General features: G+C 46.1%; 1 protein-coding gene across 1 annotated transcript; it reads left to right on the top strand.

Annotated features, from left to right (window-relative positions):
* Window positions 1–1,393: 1,393 nt before the first annotated feature.
* Window positions 1,394–22,875, top strand: FDPS (farnesyl diphosphate synthase). Its single transcript, XM_035098698.2, has 10 exons — window positions 1,394–1,530; window positions 4,850–5,004; window positions 7,280–7,420; window positions 8,851–8,931; window positions 11,702–11,824; window positions 12,943–13,031; window positions 13,838–13,910; window positions 15,737–15,814; window positions 20,575–20,709; window positions 21,531–22,875. The coding sequence occupies exons 2-10, from the start codon at window positions 4,858–4,860 to the stop codon at window positions 21,729–21,731; spliced, it is 1,068 nt and encodes a 355-aa protein (XP_034954589.2). The 5' UTR covers window positions 1,394–1,530; window positions 4,850–4,857; the 3' UTR covers window positions 21,732–22,875.
* The last annotated feature ends 1,524 nt before the right edge of the window (window positions 22,876–24,399 follow it).

The raw sequence follows: 24,399 nt of genomic DNA, 5'->3' as shown, positions 1-24,399 counted from the left end.
AAAGCAAGGCTTATACTTAGGAGGAAGATCCCTCAGGGAACTGACACCCACTTTTCTTTTTTTAAAGATATATTGCTTCTTGTTTGGGTGGATGGCTTAAATGATCAGCCCAAAGCCTTTGGGCAGTCCGCCTTTGGAAAACATGAAATGATATTTGCACAGTATTATTACTATTAATGAGGTTACCGTTTTTAATTTATTAAGGGGTTATATTAAATTATTTTTAAAAGAATTAATAGATGAATGAGGCATACCTGATTAATTAGGCTAGACATTAGGCCAGGGTTGGGCAACTAGTGGCCCTAGGGGTGACAGAAAGAGAGGGAGGGGAAAAAGGCTGGGAGAGAAGTGGCTGAAGGAGAGAAAGGAATGGCAGAAAGAGTGCTTTTCATTTTCATTTAAGAAACAGGCACAGTAAAACTGAAAAGCAAAGCAGCTCAGTCTCCTTTGCGAGGCTGTCCTTGACCCTTCTCTTTTCATTCCATTTCAGTTATGCAGAAGTACGTTTCAACAACCCAAATGTGGTCTGAATTGACTAAACCCGTGTCCTGGTAAAAGTTTTTTCTTTTTCTTTTTTGCAGAAGAAGAGAAGAGGCAAAGAAGGAAAACACTTCTCAGAATTTAATATTATTTTTTACATGCTAGGTTTTAGACGGCTTGTATTAAACACAACCTTTTTCATTATGTTGCTTGGTAGGGCTTCTAGCAACTCTGTGCCTCTCAGGGGGTGAGAAACATTTTTGTGGGGGTTGTGGGTTGCATTCCTTTCCATCTTTTTTTTTGGGGGGGGGGAGTCATCTGTTGGGTGGGTGTGCACATTCTGCTGCAATAAAATGAAAGGATCTCTCCATGAAGGGTGAAAAAACTGCTTGTTATACCGTGCCCTATACGGTAGGTGTGATTCTTCCCTCCCCCAGATTGATATTCCCTTTGTGAACCAAATCAACACTGCTATCTCCAACATGCAACAAATCTAAACCAGACCAGCTTTGCTTCAGAAGCAACAAGATAAAAAAAAACCGAAGTCTTAACGGCACAATATTTCTCTGACGAAGAACCCTGTGAGGTTAGAAAGCTTGCGAAACGTTTAAAGTAAAATACTCCTTAGCGGCTGCGCTCCCTCCCATTATTCCCTCCCACCATGGGCTCGTTTGTTTCCCGCCTTCTCTTCCCACCCCTTTTGTTTCCCCGCCAGCCAATCCACAGCTCCCGTGGGGTTCAAGCGTCTCTGCTCCCTCCTTCTGATTGGCTCCCCGCCCCATGGCCCGTCCTCATACGATGGAGAAAGCCAATCCAGGTGGTGGCGCTGCTATGGTCCATTTTTACCACGGGAACCGCCACCCTCTTTCGCGGTGCGCTCTGGGGGTGGTAGTCCGCCAGCCGGCAAACCTGCGCTAGGTTCCTTGGGGCTCTGACAGCGCGAGGACTACAAAGCCCTGAATGCACCCCGGCGCAATAGGAATCTCTATAAGTAATATTGCCTGCAACTCTAGCTCAGTGCCGCAGAGAAGCCTGGAGAAACAGGATCAGGTGAGAGAGCCGGCGGGGAGGGGTAGTAATTTTCCTTTCCTTTCCCTTATAATGCTATATTATAAAATCAACAGGGAGCCTTAAAAAATAGCAGTTCTTTAAGGTGCCACAAGACTCTTTTGTTGATTTACCTGCAATAGGACTTAGCACGGCTACCCCACTGGAAACTGCATTTATTACCCACCCGAGGTCTGCGTGTGTATTACCCAGCCTAGACGCGGGGAAAGAAGGCAAAGGGGTTCGTTAAACAGGAATGGGCGGGTGGACTCACGGTTTCTCTGCAAACGTGAGTGTGGTTAGGACATTGTTGACAATGCAAGTCACTAGTCCTCAAGGGATTTTGCTATCTTACCTTCCAACACATACCAGAAATAGTGTAGTAGCAAATCCACAAGTCTTTTCGCGATAGTCAAAATCATGGCCCCTTCTAAGACAATGCAATAATAATAATAACAATAATAAATAATGGATGCATTTCAATGATCAATGCAGATCTCCAGGTTTTGCCTTTCATTGGAATTTACAGTTTTTCTGTGCACATACTTGGGAAATGATTTGGAGTGCTCCAATATCTTCTTTTGGGGTGATTTAAGTTGTGCTTTGATCAAACTGCGGGAGGCAGTGCAAGACAGGAGTGCCTGGTGTGCTATGGTCCATGGGGTCACGAAGAGTCCTAAACGACTAAACAACAACAAGTTGTGCTTTTCTTGAAGTTCCATTGTACGTAACAGAACGTGTACGCCTTTCTCTTGAAACAGAAGCATCTCACTCAGTGTTCCTAAATGCTTAGCTCCCCCCCCCCCAGCGCCCTCTCCTGCTTCGTGGAGCCTGCTTGGCTCCCTGGTATGGTCCAGAGCTTAGGGCGAGGAAACAAGCTGAAAGATGACTCAAGCTTAATGTGGAGGAAAACTCCGGTGGAATGCAATCATTGCTGAGCCTACCTTGTGGCAGTGAAGGCGGCAAAGAAGGCAGCAAAGTACGCCTTCTTTGCCGCCTCCGTTGCATCCTCATTGTGCTATCCAGCAGAGCTTTTTCCAGGTGTGGAGACTTTTACAGTCTGGCCAGAAGGAAGTGGCAGAACCGATCATAACTCACTGTGACTTGTTTGCAAAGAATTTTGAGGATAAAATTGCTTGCATCCACCAGGATTTTGACTCCGCCGTTGCAGCAGATGAATCTCAAGGGGTGTCAAGAGCACGGTCTTGTCCTGTTGTGTTGGATGAGTTTCAGTTAGTAAAACTCAAGGATGTTGACAATGTGCTTGGATCGGTCAGCTGAGGTGACTAATGCCTCCCTGTGAGGGGGGGGGTGGTCCCTGCCTGCTTAAGTACATGGTGATGAAGCCACTCCTTTCAAGAAACCCTCACTGGATACAGGCAATCTTAACTACAAACAAGTTGCCCCTCTCCCCTGATTGAGCAAGGTTTTGAGTGGGTTGTCGCGGACCAGATCCAGGGGCTCTTTGAGGAAACAGATTTTCTAGATCCATTTCAGTCGGGGTTCAGGCCAGGTTTGGGGATAGAAACTGCTTTGGTCACCCTGCATGATGACCTCTGTCAGGAGATAGACAAGGGAAATGCGCCCCTGTTAATTCTCCAGGACCTCTCAGTGGCTTCCAAACCATTGACCATGCTATCCTTCTGGAGCGGCTGTCTGAGTTGGGAGTTAGAGGAGGGTGGCACCGCTTCGCGGTGGTTCCAGTCCCACTTGGATGGTCGTTTCCAGAGGGTGATTTTGCGGAAGCTCTTCAGTCCTGTGGAGTCATCGATGTGAGGTTCCTCAGGGTTCAGTTTTATCCCCTTATGCTGCTTAACATCTACATGAAACCGCTGAGCGGAATTATCCAGGGTTTTGGAGTATGTTGTCGGCAATATGCTGATGACACATAGCAGTGGGTGTGCTGGACCGTTGTCATACCTCAATAATGGGATGGATGAGATTCAACAAACTGAAGCTTGATCCGGATAAGACTGAAGGACTGTGAGTGGGTGGTTCCCTAGATAGGATGGCTAGGAGGCTGCATGGTCTTGATGTGGTTGCGCTCTCTCTGAAGAAGCTTCTGGATTCTTTGCTGTCGCTTGAGGCTCAGGTGGTCTCAGTGGCGCACAGTGCCTATCCTCAGCTTTGGCCGGTGGCCCATCTGCTCCCCTATCTGGACAGGGATAGCCTAACTTCTGCCATCTATGCTCTGGATAATCCTCTAGGTTAGATTACTGTGATGCGTTACATATAGGGCTGCCTCTGAAGACAGTTCAGAAACTTCATCTGAGTGCAGAATTCGGCAGCCCCGTTGCTAATTGAAGCAAGACAGCCTGAGCATTCATTCTGGCCCAACTGCCTTGGCTGCTAATTAGTTTCTGGGCCAAATTCAAAGCGCTCGTTTTGATCAATAAAAGCCTTAAGCTGTTCAGAATCACTATACCTCAAGGACTGCCTTTCCCCATACAAACCAACCCAGACTCTGTGATAATCATATGAGGCCCTTCATCGAGTGCCTCCTCCATGAGAGATACAGAGGGTGGCAACATGAGAACGGGGCTTTTCTGCATTGGCTCCCCTTTTGTGGAATGCTCTCCCCAGGGAGTCTTGCCTGGCTCCTTCATTGCATATCTTTAGGTGCCAGGCGAAAACATTCCTCTGTAACCAGGAGTTTGGCTGATTAATATTCTATGGCCTTTTAAATATGTTTGTGGAGGGGGAGTATTGGTTTGTTTTGGTTTTATTATGTATTTTGTGTTCTCATTTTGTATTTTTATGTTGTGACCTCCAGTTGAAAGGTGGTATACAAATTTAATAAATAATAATAGCAACAATAACTTACGAGCGTACAGGGGCTAAAAAGTTCCCTTATCAAGCTGGTTGGATGGACACTGGAAATGGAGATTCTGATGCAGAAATAGTATCGGGCCTTTGACCTGTCACCTGAGCCACCACACTGCTGTGTATCTGTAAAATTAAAGTTTTGTTGCTGGCCCCTGGCTCAACCCAGTACTTTCATGTGGCTTCCCAGAAGGTTTCCCATCAAGGAGGGTAGCCCTGAGACCAAAAGTGGGTCCCTATCCCTGTATTAGAGCAAATGGATGGGATGGGGGAAGAAGACTCCTATAGGAGGGAGCAGAATGGAGCTCGGACCTCCTGGGTTGGGTTCTTGCTTAGAACTCCTTAAAAAGGTCACCCCATGTTGTGCAATTGTCTTGGGTGTAGGCTGCCTTCTGTTGCTCTAGAGACTTATGCCACCTTCCTTGTGTGTAGGCATATCACAATGTGTGTGGGTGCCTTGCCTTGTGTAATTCCACGGCCGTGTGCTTCTCTTTTCCAGATAGAAGAATGAGCCAAAATGGAAAGGAGGAGGCGGCGGCGGCAGCCACAGACATGGACCAGTTTGTGGGGTTCTTCCCCCAAGTTGTGAAGGATCTGACAGAAGATGACCTCCACAACGCGGAGGTGTCTGATGCTGTCGCCAGGCTGAAGCAGGTGACGGCGTGAGCTTGATTTGGAAAGGCTTTTAATGGAAACTTGAAGCTGGTGGTTGCCAACATGGTGCTCGTGGGCACAGTGGCCTTCTTCAAGCAGGTCTTCCTCTGCTTGTCCGCAAAGCCTCTGAGCCCCCCACTCACTGCCCCCTTGGTCATGAGATATAGAGGGGTCATCACCTCTCTTCCTTGAGAAAAACAGAGCGGAAGAAGGAAGTTGGGAGAGTGATATTCTTTCCCATTTGCTCTTTTGGCTCTATGGGCTTTTTGTTCATCCATTAGAAAAAGTAAATTGTGTGTGTGTGTGTGTGTGTGTCTGTGTGTGTTTTGTATGTTCTTTCTGGGAGAGGGACCAGAAGGGGGCTGTCTATGGCAGACACCCCAAACTCCAAATATATCTTTATGTGATCCCTGACTGGTTGGGACATGATGACCTACCGATAAGACAGGCGTTCAGGCCTATAAAGGTTAGTGACCCCTGCTGTGGTGCTGCACATTTGGGGCAGTTTCATCTGCCTAAAGCAGGCACCCCCAAACTTTGGCCCTCCAGATGTTTTGGACTACAATTCCCATCATCCCTGGCCACTGGTCCTGTTAGCTAGGGATCATGGGAGTTGTAGGCCAAAACATCTGGAGGGCCGCAGTTTGGGGGTGCCTGGCCTAAAGCATGCACCTTATCTAAAGGCTAAATCATGATGTTATTAAATCTCATTAATTACATACATTTTCTTCCCTTATAGAACCCCTGTCCATTTGTGTATATTTGGCTCCCAGGCACATCCAGGCTTCAGCTTGGGGCCTATCCTGTCTTTCTGCCTCAAAGTGGTTTAACAATCAATCTCTTTTCCCAGGGAACTCTGGGAGTTGTATCTCTGTTAGGGGATTAAGCAGGCACCCCCAAACTGCGGCCTTCCAGATGTTTTGGCCTACAACTCCCATGATCCCTAGCTAACAGGACCAGTGGTCGGGGAAGATGGGAATGGTAGTCCAAAACATCTGGAGGGCCGAAGTTTGGGGGTGCCTGGGATTAAGGGTCTGCTCTCGGCACCCTTAACAGACTACATCTCCCAGAGTTCTTTGGGGGAAGACGTGGCAGTTTAAAGTGGTATCATTGTGCTTTAAATGTGTGGGGGGAAGCAAGTAAGGGAGGGTGTGCCAGCTGCATATAAAATGTTGCAAAGTGTGGGGAAAGTGGGCATAGAAAATATTTTCTCATCATAGAAGTCAGGAGCCATTCAGTGAAGCCAAATGTTGGAAGATTCAGGACAGACAAAAGGGACTTCTTCACAAGGCTTTTGATTAAGCTATGGAATTCACTTCTATGAGATGTTAGCCGATGGCTGTTAAATGGGATTAGGCAAATAAGCCTGTCAATGATTGTGAGCCAGGATGTCTATAAATTACTTCCAGCGATGGAAGTGGTGTGCCTCTGAATGCCTGTTGAAATCGTAAGTAGGGAGTTGTTGCTGATAGCAATTGTGTGTGCAATGTGTGTGTGCAATGGATATTGTTTCATAACCTAATAGCAAATCCTTTTACAGCAGTATTTCCCAAACTTGGGTCTCCAGCTGTTTTCGGACTACAATTCCCATCATCCCTGACCACTGGTCTTGCTAGCTAGGGATGATGGGAGCTGTAGTCCACAAACAGACCCAAGTTTGGGAAACACTGCTTTACAGGATGGGAGGACTACAACTTCTGGTCATTGGCCGTTCTGGCTGGGACTGATGGGAGCTCGAGTCAACATCTGGAGGGCCACAGGTATCCCCATCCCTGCTTTAAATGTAAAGGGACCCCTGACCATTAGGTCCAGTCGTGACTGACTCTGGGGTTGCGGCGCTCATCTCGCTTTACTGGCCGAGGGAGCCGGCGTACAGCTTCCAGGTCATGTGGCCAGCATGACTAAGCTGCTTCTGGTGAACCAGAGCAGCACACGGAAACACTGTTTACCTTCCCACCTATTTATCTACTTGCACTTTGACGTGCTTTCGAACTACTAGGTTTTACACCTCACTTAATATGTGATCCCTGACTGGTTGGGACATGACTGGTCTAAGACGGAGGCAGGAACCGGTATCCTACCAGATGTTATTGAACTACCACTTCTGTCATCTCTGACCATTGGCCATGCCTGCTAATAGGGCTGATGGGAGCTGCCTGTTCCTCCATCCCTGTTCCGGAGCCCGCTTTCAGTAGCGAAAAGCTTCCTCTATCCTGGAGTCTGTAACTATGGGGGTGAGCGTCGCCGCAAATGTCACCCCTCCGTTCCCTTGCAGGTCGTGGAATACAATGCCGTTGGGGGGAAATATAACCGGGGCCTGACGGTTGTGGCTGCTTTCCGGGAGCTGGCTCCGCCGGAGCAGCAGGATCCGAAAAGCTTCCAACGTGCTCTAGCTGTCGGATGGTGCATTGAACTGGTGGGTGTTTTGCTTACATTGTCTCTGTTATCTGGTGATGTGGAAATAAAAGGGTGTTTCCCCAGGCTTGCCATACCTGGCCGGGTTTATGTCTTAATCTCATTTTGTGCGGATGTAACACCAATGCTTGAGAAATGCAATTTCTGCTTGTTCCGAGGTGAGCAGACCTACTAGTTACAATGGCGGTGCTCTACCTCCTGCTCTTGGAGGAAGCATGCTTTTGAAATTGCTGGGAATTGGAGGTTGGGATAATTGCCCTTCCACTCTGGTCCTGCCTTTGGGCTTCTCATAGGCATGTGATTGGCCACTGTGAGAACAGGCTGCTGGACTACATCGCCTGCTGTAGCAGGGCTCGTTACCTTTAGACATTAGACTTTAAAATCTTTACATAGAAATTCCAGATTTCAAATTTGTAAATTTCAAATTTGTCTCTCTAAACTTTGAGTTCCTGCCTTTCTCTCCATCCTATTCTTAGTCCCGTCCTATTTCCATTCTGCATTCTAATAAACATTTTGTCTAAAGCATATCCTTCTCCTATCATAGACTATCATTTTTTCTACTGCTGCTCATATTTCAAATCCTGCTTCAGATTCCATCTGATTATGGTATATTTTCAGATATTCCAAAAAGGGCTTCCATTCTTCCATGAATATTCTGTCATGTTGGCTTCTTATTTTTGCTGTTAGCGCCGCCGGTTCTGCATAGTCCATTAGCTTTAAAATCCATTCTTCCCTTGGTGTTTTCTCTTCTTTCCAGTTCTGTGCATACAATATTCAAGCTGCTGTTGTTCCATACATAAATAAGTTAATCCTCTTTTTGGGGGTCTCTCACCCTATTATCTCTAAAAGAAAGGCCTCAGGTTTTTGGGAATTACCAGTTTAGACTTTTTTTAATTTTCATTTCATTGTGTATCATTTTCCCCAAACCTTTGGCTTTTCACACATCCACCACATTTGAAAAAACAAAAACAAACGTTCCCTCATTGTTATCTGGCCTATATCTTCCTATATATAGGAAGGTCTGCCATTTCTCAAGCTCCAGGACCATGGCAACAACCTTACCACGCTCTTGCAGCTAGAGAAATGGCGGATTGACCGGCCCAAGTGAGCAGTTTTAAAAAGCGTGGGGGGAGGCTCTGAAGTGCCTCCCTCCTCTTTTAAACCTGCCTTTCCACACAGCAATTTGGCAGAGTCTGTGTGAAGTGTCTTCCTTTGTTAAACATGTCTTTAAAGGGGGTGGGGCTCTAGGTGAGCTATTGGGGAGGAATGGGGCGATAGGTGAGCGATAAAGGGAGGGGGTTGGGCAGGTGTGGAGGATGGGCAAAGGGGTAGCTGGTGCTAGCTAGGGGAGCGAGCGGGTGTGACAACCCCTAGTTACCGGTATTACAGTATGCAATAATAACATGGGGGTGGTATCTGGTTTGATTTCAGCTGCAGGCCTTTTTCCTGGTGGCAGACGACATCATGGACTCTTCGGAGACCCGCCGGGGCCAACCCTGTTGGTACAAAAAGGTAGGGGCGACGGTTTCTAGGGTTTGCCTGACCTCTGCGGCACATGGGTCGGCCACTACAATGAAAGGAACGGTGACCTGTGGCCCTCAGGATGCTGTCAAGACTCCAACTCCCATCAGCCCCAGCGAGCGTGGCTGTCGAGGATGATGGGATTTGCTGTCCATCAACATCTGGAGGGTTGCAGGCTCCCTGTCCACGGGATTTCTGAAAACATGTCCAATTTCCAGGATCCAGCCTGAAATCTCTCATTGCCCCAAGCAGCTTGTGAGTTGGGTGGTTTATCCGGATCCTTATCTTCTGGTTCTGCTGAGTCTGTGTACCAGATGGTAGGCTGCTTGGCTTCCCCAACCTGGTCCACCAGATGTTATTGGATCCCAGCTCCTATCAGCTCCAACCAGTGTGGTCAGTGGCAAGGGATGATGAGACTTGGGATCCAACAGTGTCTGGAGGGCACTAGGTTGTGCGAGAGCAGCTCCGGGCGACAGATGATTGAATGTCCTGAGCAGGCACCCCCAAATTTCGGCCCTCCAGATGTTTTGGACTACAATCCCCATCTTCCCCGACCACTGGTCCTGTTAGCTAGGAATCATGGGAGTTGTAGGCCAAAACATCTGGAGGGCCGCAGTTTGGGGGTGCCTGGTCCTGAGCGTTGGGGAATGGGGTCCACTTGTTGCCTGCTTTTATTTATAGGTGCAGGGGCTTAAGCCCCTGGGTGCTACACCTTCTCATCTAGGAGAATTCCGAGCACAATTCAAAGTGTTGGTGCTGACCTTTAAAGCCCTAAACGGCCTTGGTCCAGTATACCTGAAGGAGCGTCTCCTCCCCCATCGTTCTGCCCAGACACTGAGGTCCAACGCCGAGGGCCTTCTGGCGGTTCCCTCGCTACGAGAAGCCAAGTTACAGGGAACCAGGCAGAGGGCCTTCTTGGTAGTGGCACCCACCCTGTGGAATGCCCTCCCACTAGAGGTCAAAGAGAACAACAACTACCAGACCTTTAGAAGGCATCTCAAGGCAGCCCTGTTCAGGGAAGCTTTTAATGTCTGATGGATTTCTGTATTTTAATATTTTGTTGGAAGCCGCCCAGAGTGGCTGGGGGAACCCGGCCAGATGGGCGGGGTATAAATAAATTATTATTATTATTATTATTATTATTATTATTATTATTATTATTATTATCATCTGGTTGCAGCCAATGTTGGTCCTGCTCTCAGAGTACACCCATTTAAATACACTCTGCACTTCTTCAGTGTGTCTGCTCCACGTAGAGCTTAGTTGGATCCCAACCCTTTTCCTTCATCTCATACTTACCAGGATTTTGCAAGTAGAAAACGAGTAACACTTTATTGCATCAAGCATCACTTTGCAAGCCCCAAGCCCTTGCTTTTGCCCGCTGTTGTCTGTCTGCTGTGCTCATTCACTCTGTGCTGTTGATTATGATTAGCATTTTAAATGCAAATATCAATGATGCAAGGAAATCAAAGAGACACAACACAAAAGGGAAAAGGGAAGGTGAGAAAAGCAAGCTTAGTTACTTAGCTACAGAGGAATGTAGGGCTCAGTGCTAGTCCTACTCAGAATAGACCCGTTGAAATGAATGGTCATGACTAGCTTATGTCCATTCATTTCAATGGGACTATACTGAATAAAACTTAGCTGGGTGCAGCCCAGAGATCTTGTAGTGGGTGGGGAGGGGGGAATTGAGAGGAGCTAAAAGTTGCTACTTCTTTCGGCAAAACTAATGGGGAGGCCTTATGGCTCCCTCTCTCATAACCTGATAGAATATCATCCACTGATTATTATTTTTAGATGCCATTTTGGTGGAAAGATAACTAGCTACCATCAGCCGTTCAAAGACATATATTATTAGATCCAGTACAGTGCAAGCGAAACTTGGAAAATTAGAATATCGTCAAAAAGTGCATTTATTTCAGTAATGCAACGTATTATTTTTTATTTTTCTTTTAATTTTTACAAATGCTTTCTTTTGGAAATTCCACGGTAATAAAACAAATAGTTACGATAATACAAAAATAAACATCGCTATTACGTTTCATGAATTACATTGCATTTATAATTGACCCGCCTAACGACAAATGATTACAATTACAACAAATAAAGGCTTGACATATCTTGCTTTGTATGTCATGCATCTATCTCATATATTGGTTTCACCTTTTAAGTTGCGTTACTGAAATAAATGCACTTTCCGACGATATTCTAATTTTCCGAGTTTCACCTGTATGTGTGAATCACCAGGCTGCCCATCCCATGCCACTTTAGTGCACATAAATGGGCAATCAGGTGGATGTGTCCTGGCGCATGGTTAAACTGTGGAACTCCCTCCCACAGGAACCAGTGACTGCCACCAACTTGGACGGCTGTAAAAGAGGATTGGGCAAATTCACAGCGGATAATGGCTGCCTCAGAGGCAGTATTGCTTCTGAATATCAGCAGCCGGAGACCGCTGTTGTGGCTGGATCCTGCATGAGAACATGATGCTAGCTAGACTAGATGGCCATTGGCCTGATCCAGCAGACTCTTCTTACATTTTTAGATGTGTTATAATCCATTCCCCTCTCAGGGTCAAAGCTTCTACAGACTCCTTAGTAATTAACGCCACAATCCTATGCCAGTCTCCTCAGAAGTAAATTCCACTGAGTCCAATGGAACTTACTCCCAGGGAAGCATCGTAGGACTGCAGCCTCAATGATGAGCTGGAGTGCCCAGTCAACTAATGCATTGAACTGTTTTTTCTTTCTTTGCCCCCCAGGAAGGAATTGGCTTGGATGCCGTGAACGACGCTTTCCTGCTGGAGTCCACCATCTACCGCCTGCTGAAGCGATACTGCCGGGGTCAGCCGTACTACCTGAACTTGCTGGAGCTGTTTCTCCAGGTGGGCTTGGGCCCTGCCGTGAAGGGCTATCGTTGTTTCAACACTGTCGTTTTCAACATGCTGGGGACTGGGCCCGAAGCCTTTGCCCCTGATGGAAGGTCCTTCCGTTGCCATGGAAACTGCTTCCCCTTCATGGAGGGGAGGAGAGAATTTGCGGCCTTGAGTGTGTCGGAGGCTACTTTTGACCTGCAGAGAATATACTCCCTGCCCCAAAGGAAGACTGCACCCCCCATTGCTTTTTCATGGCACCCCCCTGTCCCCACAACCACAGAAAGGTCTTGTTGCAGATTTAATCAGCAGGAAAATATTTTCTCTCTTTTATTTTAAACCCATCTTTGGGGATAGCATAAGCTTCCCCCCCCCCACACCCTTCCATTTTATCCCCACAACATAACCATGTTATGTTGCTTAGGCTTGACAGGCCCAAGGTCACCCTATGAGCTGCATGGCTGGTTGGAGATTTGAGCCCCGGTCCTAATATCACCCTTTGACCATTATACCAGGCTAAGGAAGAAAGCACCCTTCTCAGAGAAGCACACTGGAGGGTCTGGCTCTGGGGCCCAGAACTCCTCAAAGAAGCCCTGAGCCCCCTCTTCTGCTGTTTACTTTTGCAAACCTTGCGCTGCTTTAAAAAAAAAACAGCCCTTTCCCCCGAGACCATTTTCAACTTTTCCCTTTTCTCGCGAGGTATCCTATTCGGAATAAGGGAATTTCCCTTAAAAAAAGGGGGAAAGTTGACAGCTGTGCCCCAGACATGACGGCACATTCTCTCACTCTGCTTTCAAAGGTTAACCTTGAGGACTAGAATCTTTCCCCTTCACCAAGTGGATTGGGAAATCTCAATCACATCCTCTACTACTGCCATTAGTTGAGAAGCCATCTCCTTTGGGTAGGAAAATAACACCAGTGCTGTCTCTTTATTCCTTTAATTAACATATATTTAAGTTGTGCTTTGGTGAGGTCCGTGAAGAAGTAGCAGACGACCTTGATCGGGCCTGTTTTTAAAACTAAGACACTTTGCAGCATTTCTTCATAGGAATAGCAGAGAGCTGATGGTTTGTCAATCTCAATTTTCTGCTCTTATCCTGTTCCTGCTCTCCCCACCCTACCCCCCCCAGACATCACACCAGACTGAACTGGGGCAAGCCCTGGATCTTATCACTGCTCCCCCATCTAAGGTGGATCTGAACCGCTTCACAGAACAGAGGTGAGAAGCTATTGAGATGACAAGGAAATAGTATTGGACTTGGCCCAGAAAAAAAGCGGCACAATGATGGTTATTGATAATTAAATCTACAAAAAGAACAAAGCGCTGCCTCCATTGTTGGTCCTATTCAGAGCTGGCTCATTGCTATTAATGGACATGACCTAGCTTGGATATTTTAATTTCTGTGGCTCTGTTCTGAGTGTATAACTTATTTGAACACAACCTAACCATAGCTGCCAAGTCTCCTGCCGAAAAATGCGGGATCAGCAGCGGCGCGGCACGGCACCGGAAGTCGCTTCTACGCATGTCTGGACATGCGTAGAAGCAACTTCCGGTGCCGGTGCCGCCTGATTTCCGGTGCTCATACATGGGTAGCGCGGCACCGGAAGTCCAGACATGCGTAGAAGCGACTTCTGGTGCCGCGCTACCCATGTATGGGCACTGGAAATCGGGCGGCGCCAGGACCCAAAATGCAACCTCCCTGGCAGGTAGGAAATCTGGGGGATTTATGGGATTTTTTTCAATCCGGGCTGCCAGCGGGAAACTTTAAAATACGGGGGTTTCCCACGAAAAACGGGAGACTTGGCAGCTATGAACCTGACCCTTTAAAAAAAATAAAGGGGAGCTGTGAGGTTTTGTTGTTGTTTCTGAGGGTTGGCAAAGGGGGTGCGGGGTAGACAGAATTGGTGAGCAATGCAAGCAGGAGTTGCAACCCCTTGTGTGTTGCATATTTATGATTCAAAGCTGGAAACTTTTCAAGTCATGACTGACTCTAACCCTGAACCGTGGATGCCCTTCTCTGGCAGGTACAAAACGATTGTCAAATACAAGACGGCCTTCTACTCATTCTACCTCCCAGTGGCGGCTGCAATGTATATGGTGAGCGAACGGACTTTTGCAGTATCGATGTTGCTTGGCAGGGCGGGGGGCAGGGGGAAGGATGTCGCAAATACAAGTTTCCCTGGGGCTGGAGAGCTGAAGGCCAAGCATGTTCAGGCTCCTGCCCTCAGCTAGGAGTCCTAGGGTCCCTGGCTCCCAGGAATACCAAGGCCAGGGGGAAGCCAACCTAGCCCCATCCATCAGGCAGAGAAGGAGCAGCTGCAAGTTTCTGGTTGCTTCCCTGCTAGCAAGAATGCTCAGCTCCAACTGCTAGTTTCCCCGGAAGCCACAGAAGTGGATGCTCTGATCCCAGCCCATGAGCCAGAGGGCTAAGGGCCCTTTGAGGTTGCATTTCCTCCCTCCCAGGAAGAACAGCAAGGGGGGAGAACAGCCTGGCGCTAGAACTATCAACCACTACCCAAACAAAAACACCTGCAAGGAAAGGTCCGCCTGCCCTGAACTGGGTATAACTGCCCTCTTATAGCTTTGTTCTGTTCTTGGAAGAACTCCTCTCCTTCCTCTACCTTTCTCCTTGACTTCCTTTTCCCCCTTGTGTGCTGTGTGCTTTAGTTTGTAACACTGGGAGCTGGGCCCCACCCTCTCAGTCTCTCTTCCTCATTTGCATTTTTAATTGATGTGAGCCACTCAGGCAATTGTCTGCAAAGCGGGATTTTAAAAATGCAGTGAATAAATAAAAACGAGAAGGGTTCGCGGGGACCCAAGTTGTCTTTTGGTTCCCACTCCTAAAGGGGAGAATCGTATGCATTTGGAATCTTTGATTTGAATCTTTGAGCAAGTCATTCTCTCGGGTAGCTCTGTCTTAACAATAGTGTGTATTCATTGAGCCACACAGCTGCACACAAAACAACATCTATATATATAAAAATGTAAACTGGCCATGTCCGTTGGTTTCTAAGTTTCACCAAAACCGCTTGAGTGACAGCGATGAAATTTGGACACAACGTCACATGCCACTATGTGAGTGTTCCTAGCTACATGGGGTATACAAATGTCACACCTGCACAAGCTAAAAACCCGTTTTTAGAACCTAAAAAGCCAGCCAGGAGACCCTGTTGAGCATGCTGGGAAAAGAACCAGGTTACGAAACATCGCCCTCTATTGGCGGCTACACTGGTACTGCAGCTAGAAAACCTTCGCCCTCTATTGGCGGCTACACTGGTACTGCAGCTAGAAAACCTTCTCTCTCCACAGCACCATGGCACACCTTTACAGACTAGGCCAAATGGAAGTGGGGACTCACCTGGGTGGGGGTTGGGGGGAGGAGGGGACAGAATACGTCATGGATTGGGACAGGGTGGGGGAAATCATAGGGATGAGCCACAGCAACACATGACCGGGCCAGCTAGTTTTATATATATCAACAAATATGGTCATCAAATAACAAAGCAAATTTAAATGACAGTTTAAAAAAATCTAAGAAGCCTCTGGCCATCAAATAGATTATTTATTCATAGCTCGTTAGATCCCAAATGCTTACAGAAGCAAAACTGTCTTTGCCAAATAACTAAAAAGGATGGAGAAAGGGCAGCCTTAATAGGAGAACAAATCTTGTAAACTCACTGCAGACAATGTGAAAGCCCCTGTCCTGCATTGACTCCTCCAGCAGAAGAAAGGAGGAAGGCCTTCAAAAGTAGCCTTGATGTGCCTGAATGTTTTTTACTGAAGGAAATACTAATGACTCTTGCCTCCCTGCCCCCAGAGAATTCTGATAAATGTAGTTTCCGTGAGAGCTCTGGTAATGGCTTCCCAGGAGAAACGGCTCCCAACATCACTTTTAAATGTTTTGTCTTTCTTCTCTTCTCCAGGCTGGCATAGACAGTGAAGAGGAACATGCTCATGCTAGGACCATCCTATTACAGATGGGGGAGTTCTTCCAGATCCAGGTGTGTTTTTCTTCTCTTACTTATGGAGATCTCTGGCCACATCTACACTGTCCTGTATACCTGAAGGAGCATCTCCACCCCCATCATTCATGGAGGTCCAGCGCCGAGGGCCTTCTGGCGGTTCCCTCACTGCGAGAAGTGAGGTTTCATGGAACCAGGCAGAGGGCCTTCTCGGTAGTGGCACCTGCCCTGTGGAACGCCCTCCCATCAGATGTCAAGGAAATAAACAACTACAGTGGTACCTCGGTTTATGAACACAATTGGTTCCGGAAGTCTGTTCATAAACTGAAGCGTTCATAAACTGAAGCGAACTTTCCCATTGAAAGTAATGGAAAGTGGATTAATCCGTTCCAGACGGGTCCGCGGAGTACTTAAACTGAAGCGTTCATAAACTGAAACATGGGTGTAATTGGTTCCGGAAGTCTGTTCATAAACTGAAGCGTTCATAAACTGAAGCGAACTTTCCCATTGAAAGTAATGGAAAGTGAATTAATCCGTTCCAGATGGGTCCGCGGCGTTCATAAACCGAAAATTCATAAACCGAGGTGTTCATAAACCGAGGTTCCACTGTATATTACTTTTAAAGACAATTTAAAGGCAGACCTGTTTAGGGAAGTTTTTAATGTTTAATGCTGTATTGTGTTTTTAATATTTGGTTGGGAGCCGCCCAGAGCCACATGGGCAGGTATAAATAATAATTTTGTTATTATTTTATTTTATTTTATTTTATTTAAAGCAGTGTTGTACCACGAACAGACATGGCTTCCCCCAAAGAACTCTGGGAACTGTAGTTTAAGAGTGCTGCAAATTGTTAAGAGTTACAATTCTCAGAGTGGTTTAGCAATCCATGCTTCTTCCACAGAACTCTGGGAACTGTAGTTCTCTGATCAGTTCCCAGGAGTCACGTGGCTATGGCCTTAATTTGCCAAATACTCAGAGCGTGTAATATTTTGTTTCAACAAGGAGATCAGGGTTCAGAGGTGAAGCTGTGGTGGACCCTTTTTCTGTGCATACTTTTGCTCTCCCTGTCCATTCTTTCGATGGCTAGCTTCATGAGGACCAGCCCTTTTCTGTTATTTTAAATTGGGCAGGGAGCCTGTTGTTGCTGGTTATCTGTCATGATTCAAGGCAGCATTTCTAACTAAACCCCAGGACATACTTTTGTGTAGACAAGGTTAGCAGTAGACAAGGTTACATCTCGCAACTAGACTTTTCTGAGTTGACAAGGTTAGAATTGCCGTTTGTCAAGTTACTACCCTGAAGGAAGATGGAACAGGTTTGAACCAGGAATGTTGTAAAAACCAAAATTGCACTCCTTGTTAGGCTAGCTGATATTTTGCCTAAAACCCCTTTTCTCCCCCCTTCTTTCCTCTTATTAAAAGTTGCGTAAGTAGGAAAAGAATAGGAAGGAAGAAAATTACAGTACTGTGTTTCTTTTTTCAGAAGAAAGCAGTTTTAAAACTTCATTCCTTAGGGTAACTGAAACAGTGTATGCTGCTTTTGCAAGCCAGGGTCAGAGAGAGAGTTACTTACCGTATTTTTCCATGTATAAGACTAGGTTTCTTTGTTTTTTACCAAAAAAGGGGCTTGTCTTATACCCTGTTTCTCATATTTTAAGACATACCCATAAAATAAGCCATAGCAGGATTTTTAAGCATTCAAGGAATATAAGCCATACCCCGAAAATAAGACATAGTGATAGGCGCAGCAGCAATGCCGGCCGCGCCAGGAGGAGGAGGAAAAAAATAAGACATCCCTTGAAAATAAGCCACAGTGTGTTTTTTGGAGGAAAAAATAAATATAAGACATGTCTTATAATATGAGAAACACGGTACACGGGTAGTGCTGAGGGGTGTTTTCTTAATTTGGAGTCCCCCAAAATAGAGGGTGTCTTATACATGGGGCGTTACACATGGGAAAATATGGTAATAGCTTATCAAAGTAACTCAAAGTCTTATCTTACCCTTGTATTTGGTTCCAACTGATTGGACCCCATTCATTCATTCATTCATTTGCAGTAATATATGCTGCTTTTCGGGCAGATATCATAAAGCAGCTTAGCTAAGATTATTATAGCTGTAAGCATCACTTTTAAAAAAAATCACAAGACAACTTGTTTATTTAGAAAAAGCTGTTAATGGTTCTTCTTCCCTCAGTGCAAGATGGACCTTTAGTTACAGATTAGAAACCAATCATTAACGTGTTTGGGATGATCGAGACACTGGTATCAAGGCACCCAACACATTTCAAGCAGGCCTGGACCTGTGAGGGTACCTAGGAACTGCACGTAAGCCTGCACTGTACACATTTTTTTTAGAGCTTATAGACATGTCCAGACATTAAGGAGACCCCCTGTTCCCCTTACAAAGCTGTAATTCCCTGGGGAGAGGGATCAGTGGTTAAGCCACTCTTAAGAAACTGCAGCTCTGCAAAGGGAATAGAGGCGTCCTCCTAACAACTCACAGCAACTTTAACAAAACACAGTTTCCCAGGATCCTTTGGGGGAAGCCATGAGTGTTTAAAGTGGTATGAACACTGCTTTAAATGTATCAAGTGGATGGGGCTTTTTGAGAGCCAGTGTGGTGTAGTGGTTAAGTGCGGTGGACTTGTAATCTGGGGAACCGGGTTCGCGTCTCCGCTCCTCCACATGCAGCTGCTGGGTGACCTTGGGCTAGTCACACTTCTCTGAAGTCTCTCAGCCCCACTCACCTCATAGAGTGTTTGTTGTGGGAGAGGAAGGGAAAGGAGAACGTTAGCCGCTTTGAGACTCCTTCGAGTAGTGATAAAGCGGGATATCAAATCCAAACTCTTCTTCTTCTTCTTCTTCTTCTTCTTCTTCTTCTTCTTCTTCTTCTTCTTCTTCTTCTTCTTCTTCTTCTTCTTCTTCTTCTTCTTCTTCTTCTTCTTCTTCTTCTTCTTCTTCTTCTTCTTCTTCTTCTTCTTCTTCTTCTTCTTCTTCTTCTTCTTCATGACGACCCTGTTTCCATATAAGTTAAGATCTCTGCTCAAATGTGGGGAACATCAGGCTCGAGGGGACATATTTTAACCCTCCAGGCCTCTCTCTTTGGCCCTCAGGACTCTTCCTCAGGCCGCACACCAGCTCAGCCTTCCACCTTCCTCAAATATTTTTGCCTGGCAGAAACTCATTCCTCTTGCTTGCCTGGTGTGTGTAGAAAGTAGCCTACCGCACAAAGCCAAAGTTTACATGCCCACTTTTGCCTCTGGCCCCAGCTACCACTGACATGTGGCCCTCGGTCTGCGCAAGGTTTCCCATCCTTGCTCTACTACACAATCTAGGAGCCTCTGCCTCTCTCCTCAGTCTCTCCGCTGCCAATTTTCGTTTCAAGGGTGGCTGGCTTTGGTTGTCATGGCAACCGGGAACCCATGTTATGGCAGCTTCCTGCTGGAACCTTGTTGAATGCCCATAATCAAGAGTGTCTAATACCTTTGCATTTTTTTTGTCCTTCCACTGAGTAACTTGTTGCTGGAGATCAACGGCAGGGGAAGAGTATAAACATTCCATGTCCAAGGCAGTATATGTTGTGTGTGTGTGTGTGTGTGTGTGTGTAAGTATATATTTATAAAAAAAATTTGATGATATGGGAAGTAAGAGTAGATTACAGCTAGGCAGCTAAATAACTCTTGTAGGTGATTGATAACTTCTTTGTAAAGACTAAACAATGTCCAGAACCTTACTTTCATAAACATATAACTGAGAAGAATATATTTACAATTTCATGCACAGGTTTCCTCCTATTAACATTTAGGGATCTTCCTAAGTCTGTTTCAGTTCAGACAGATCACTCCGACACAACACTGTCTCCAGCAGAGCAGCCGTTTTCCTCACAGACAGAGAAAAGCAGAAAGCAGTTAACATAGCTGCCAAGCACCCCGTTTTCCCCGGGAAACCCCCGTTTTTACTTACCTTTTCCCGGTGGTCCCCCGTATCACTTCGTCTCCCGTTTTTCTTCTATATTTTATCCTGCCGGCGGCCATTTTTTTCCTTTCTGATTTGCCCTTCTATGGGCACCAAAAATGGCCGCCGGCGGCTTCAAAAGTCGCATCTATGCATGTCCAGAAGTGCAGAGACGCTACTTCTGGTGTCGGCGGCGGCCATTTTTGGTGCCCATAGATGGGCGGAGCGACACCGGAAGTTGGTAGCTTCGAGAACACTGTCCAACCATCTCGTCCTCTGTTGTCCTTCTCCTTGTGCCCTCAATCTTTCCCAACATCAGGGTTTTTTCCAGGGAGTCTTCTCTTCTCATGAGGTGGCCAAAGAATTGGAGCCTCAGCTTCACAATCTGTCCTTCCAGTGAGCACTCAGGGCTGATTTCCTTCAGAATGGATAGGTTTGATCTTCTTGCAGTCCATGGGACTCTCAAGAGTCTCCTCCAGCACCATAATTCAAAAGCATCAATTCTTCGGCGATCAGCCTTCTTTATGGTCCAGCTCTCACTTCCATGCAGAGAGATTAGTAGATCTTATCTGAAAGACAGCATCTGGAGATCAGCACTAAGTGTTGCAAAGCCTCCCTAATTATTGTTGTATGTTTTTAGGAGTATTGCGTAATCTTATAAAGTGCTGTAATCGTAGAAGGGGGCGTGGTGGCGAGGGGGCATGGCGGTGAGGGCCATGAAGGGGACCCTGCACTTCAAAATCTGCCACTATTCTATTGGCGCCTTGGTCTTTTCTAGCAATTTCTCTGGGCCAGCGGTGCAGTTAATGTCAAGCCACAGCATTAACCCTCTCCCTGCCTGTAGGATGATTTCCTTGACTGCTTTGGTGACCCTGAAATGACCGGCAAGATCGGTACAGACATCCAGGATAACAAATGCAGCTGGATGGTGGTGCAGTGTTTGAAACGGGCCTCTGCAGAGCAGAGACAACTTCTAGAGGTAAAGCGTCTTCACAGTTCCATGCCCTGCTAGCATGGGAGGGAGTGGAGCCGTAATCCCTCTTTGTCCCACTGGGACCAGAAGCTGGTTGGTACCTGTGGGTTTCGCCGTCTCCCTTTGAAATCCAAGCAGCGGTTTGAAAAAGAGCTTAGCTGCTTTTCATCAGGTGCCAAAATGGGTTTTAAAAGAATCCGGTTTACACCCTGATGCAAGTTATGGCAAAACACCGGCAGGTGTGCAGAAGTTAATTGAAATTGTTAAAGACAAATGACCTCTTTTTAGACAATTATATTTTTTTTCATTCTTCTAAGCTACCTTTTGGGAAAAACACCCAAAGGCACAAGAACACTAAAATAGAGTTGTAAGAAGTATTTTAACATGATAAAACAATAGGAAGAGTTAATTTTGTGTCGGCTGATGAAATATGAATCATAATAAATTAGATTAGATCTATTTTTTTGTGTCTAGTCATCCAGCCATTGCAAAAGCCTGACAGTATCAAAGTAACTTGAACTGAAGTTTGTGTTAACTCGGACCCAAATAAACTGCAACATGAAGCAGAGTTAAAATGCCATATTTCCCTGGCAGGTGACAATATGCCCCTTTTAAAAGGGGGGGGGGGAGACCTGTTCCACTTTTAACAAATATTAAAATGAAATAAGTGAATTATACAATGTCCCAAAATGTACCTGGTGAATCAGATTCCTCGCCAAGTTATGATACCTGAACATCCACGCCATTAATTGAAGACCAAACAAACCGATGGCATAATCTGTTCGTTTTTGCACTCTTTTTAAATCAATAAATCTCTGCCTCTTTAGGAGAACTATGGACAAAAGGATCTGGACAAAGTTGCACATGTGAAACAGCTCTATGAGGAGCTGGGCCTGAAGAAAATCTACCAGGACTATGAGGAGAGCAGCTACCAGTGCTTATCGGGCCTTATTTCCCAGCATGCTGTACGTCTGCCGAGCCGGATCTTCCTTGGCCTGGCCCAGAAGATCTACAAGAGGCAGAAATGACAGGCTCGGCTATCAAGAAGGAAGCCAGCCTATAAATACTTGTCATGTGTGTTTGTGTGGGAGGGTGGGGTTTTCCCCATCTTTCCTGCCATTGATTAGTGGAACTGCTTTAAAACCTGTTTTTGAAACCTAGTTCAGTCGTCTCTTAACTCCCTGGCACTGGGAGGGGGTGTTTTGGAGGGGCCGAAAGGCTGAGGCACACTCTCTCTATCCAAGGTGTTCTCGCCGCTCTTTAAACCTCTGACTATTTCCAGGATTCCCTGGGCTAAAACAAAGTAGTGTCCAGCTTGACCCAGGAAACATGCCCATCTAGTTCCTATGTTGTCTTTTCCTTTTTGGTTCTGCCTGCACCAGCAATGTCCTGCAGTGCTCTGAGCACTTCACCCAACCCTGTTGGTTGAGTCTTTATCTCTCTCCCTGCCCCTTGCCGCAACTCTCAGAAACAGCTGGTTTTTTAAATGTATTTTTTTGCATCTTAAATGCAGACTGCTTTACCTCAGGGTGAGCTGTGCTGTGGTGATGAGGAAAGCATTTTTGGCTAAGGATTTTTCTTCCTTCAGTCTCTTTCTCCCATTCTCCCTCTAAGCAAGGGGATGAGGCTGCTAAGATTTTGTTTGATTGTGGAAAAAGACAATATCCACAGATGAATGTAATCATTTCTGTAATACGCACCATGCATTTAAAGCGCCCCTCCAAAAACACAACACAACAACCTGAGAATTGTGGTTTAAGGGCCCTGATAATTGTTGCTCTGTGAAGGGTTAACTACAGTTATCAATATTTTTTTGGGGGGGGAGAGCGGAGTCATGTGCTTTTAATGTGTGACACACACACACACACACACACACACACACACACCTATAGTAAATGTTGCTGACTGTATGTACTGACACTTTTAAACTTGCCCCCTCCTCAGGAGGGAGAACGATTCACCTGGATCAAAACAAACCTGTTCCCATTTTGGAGGGGGGGCATGAAAAGGAAGACCCCCTCCTGCCACCCTCCCACAATGCTCTGGAGCAGCACCCAGGGGTGAAAACGATGTTTTTTTGGGGGGGGAGGTGTAGTATCAAGCATCCTATCATAATGGAATGCACAGGCTGGAGAAAAATGAGTTTGTAGCAATAAATTATTTTGAAACCAGGCTCTTGTTTATATTCATTTTGGTGGACTTTTGTATACTCCTTTGTTGTATGTTTACGCTTTTACTTCCATAGAGTTTTTTGGCCCAAAGCCCCCACCCCACCATGTGGTGAAATTGTGTTCTAAGCAGTCTACATGAAATACTCATTCAGTCTGTCTATAAAATTCAGAGTTGGAAAGAAACTAACAAAAGTCCAATTTGTAAATTAAAATCTTTTTTCTGCTCTGGTCAGACCTCACCTGGAGTACTGTGTCCAATTCTGGGCACCACAGTTCAAAAAGGATACTGACAAGCTGGAAGGTATCCAGAGGAGGGCAACCAAAATGGTCAAAGGCATGGAAACGATGCCTTATGAGGAACGGCTTAGGGAGCTGGGCATGTTTAGCCTGGAGAAGAGAAGGTTAAGGGGTGATGTGATAGCCATGTTCGTATATATAAAAGGATGTCATATAGAGGAGGGAGAAAGGTTGTTTTCTGCTGCTCCAGAGAAGTGGACACGGAGCAATGGATTCAAACTACAAGAAAGAAGATTCCACCTAAACATTAGGAAGAACTTCCTGACAGTAAGAGCTGTTCGACAGTGGAATTTGCTGCCAAGGAGTGTGGTGGAGTCTCCTTCTTTGGAAGTCTTTAAGCAGAGGCTTGACAGGCATATTTCAAGAATGCTTTGGTGGTGTTTCCTGGTTGGCAGGGGGTTGGACTGGGTGGCCTTTGTGGTCTCTTCCAACTCTATGATTCTGCAAGGAGCTTAAGATGACACATATGGTTTTCCTCCTCACTTAATCCCCCTATGAGGTATGTTAGGCTGAGAAACAGTAAATGGCTCAAAATCACCCACTAAACTTCATGGCCAAGTGGGGATTTGAACCCTAGGCTCTCAGGTCTTATATAAATCTAAATCTCAGGGCAGTTCACAACATAAAAATGCAAAATGAGAACACAAAATGCATAATAATAGGAATAGGAATAATTTATTGGCCAAATACCAAGCATACTTGGAATTTTGCTTTGACTACATTGCAATGTAAAAAACGTACCTCATGCAAACACTATTCTGCTCACAATACAATACAACAGCCCAGCAAAGGAACCCCACCCCACATGAAAAACAAACCAATTACCCCAATCCGACAAACACATTTAAAAGGTCCGATTATAGAGAAAAGTACCCACCTGGTGCCTAAAGATATGTAATGAAGGTGCCAGGTGAGCCTCCCTGGGTAGGGCATTTCCACAAACGGAGCCACTGCAGAAAAGGCCCCTTTTCGTGTGGCCACCCTCCAGGCCTCTCATGGAGGAGGCACACAAAGAAGGGCCTCAAATGATGATCACAGGGTCCGGGTAAGTTTATATGGGGAAAGGCGGTCCTTGATCCATTTATAGGTCAAAATGAGCACTTTGAATTGGGCCCGGAAACTAACTGGCAGGCATTGCAGTCAGGCCAGGATCGGTGTAAAATAATCTCATCGCCTTGCTCCGGTGATCAACTGAATTCTGCGTCGGCTGAAGTTTCCGAACCGTCTC

Source organism: Zootoca vivipara, chromosome 17 (genome assembly GCF_963506605.1).
Source record: "Zootoca vivipara chromosome 17, rZooViv1.1, whole genome shotgun sequence".
Classification (NCBI taxonomy): domain Eukaryota; kingdom Metazoa; phylum Chordata; class Lepidosauria; order Squamata; family Lacertidae; genus Zootoca; species Zootoca vivipara.
The sequence above is the reverse complement of the archived record's forward strand: the minus strand, read 5'-3'. Positions and strand labels throughout refer to the sequence as shown.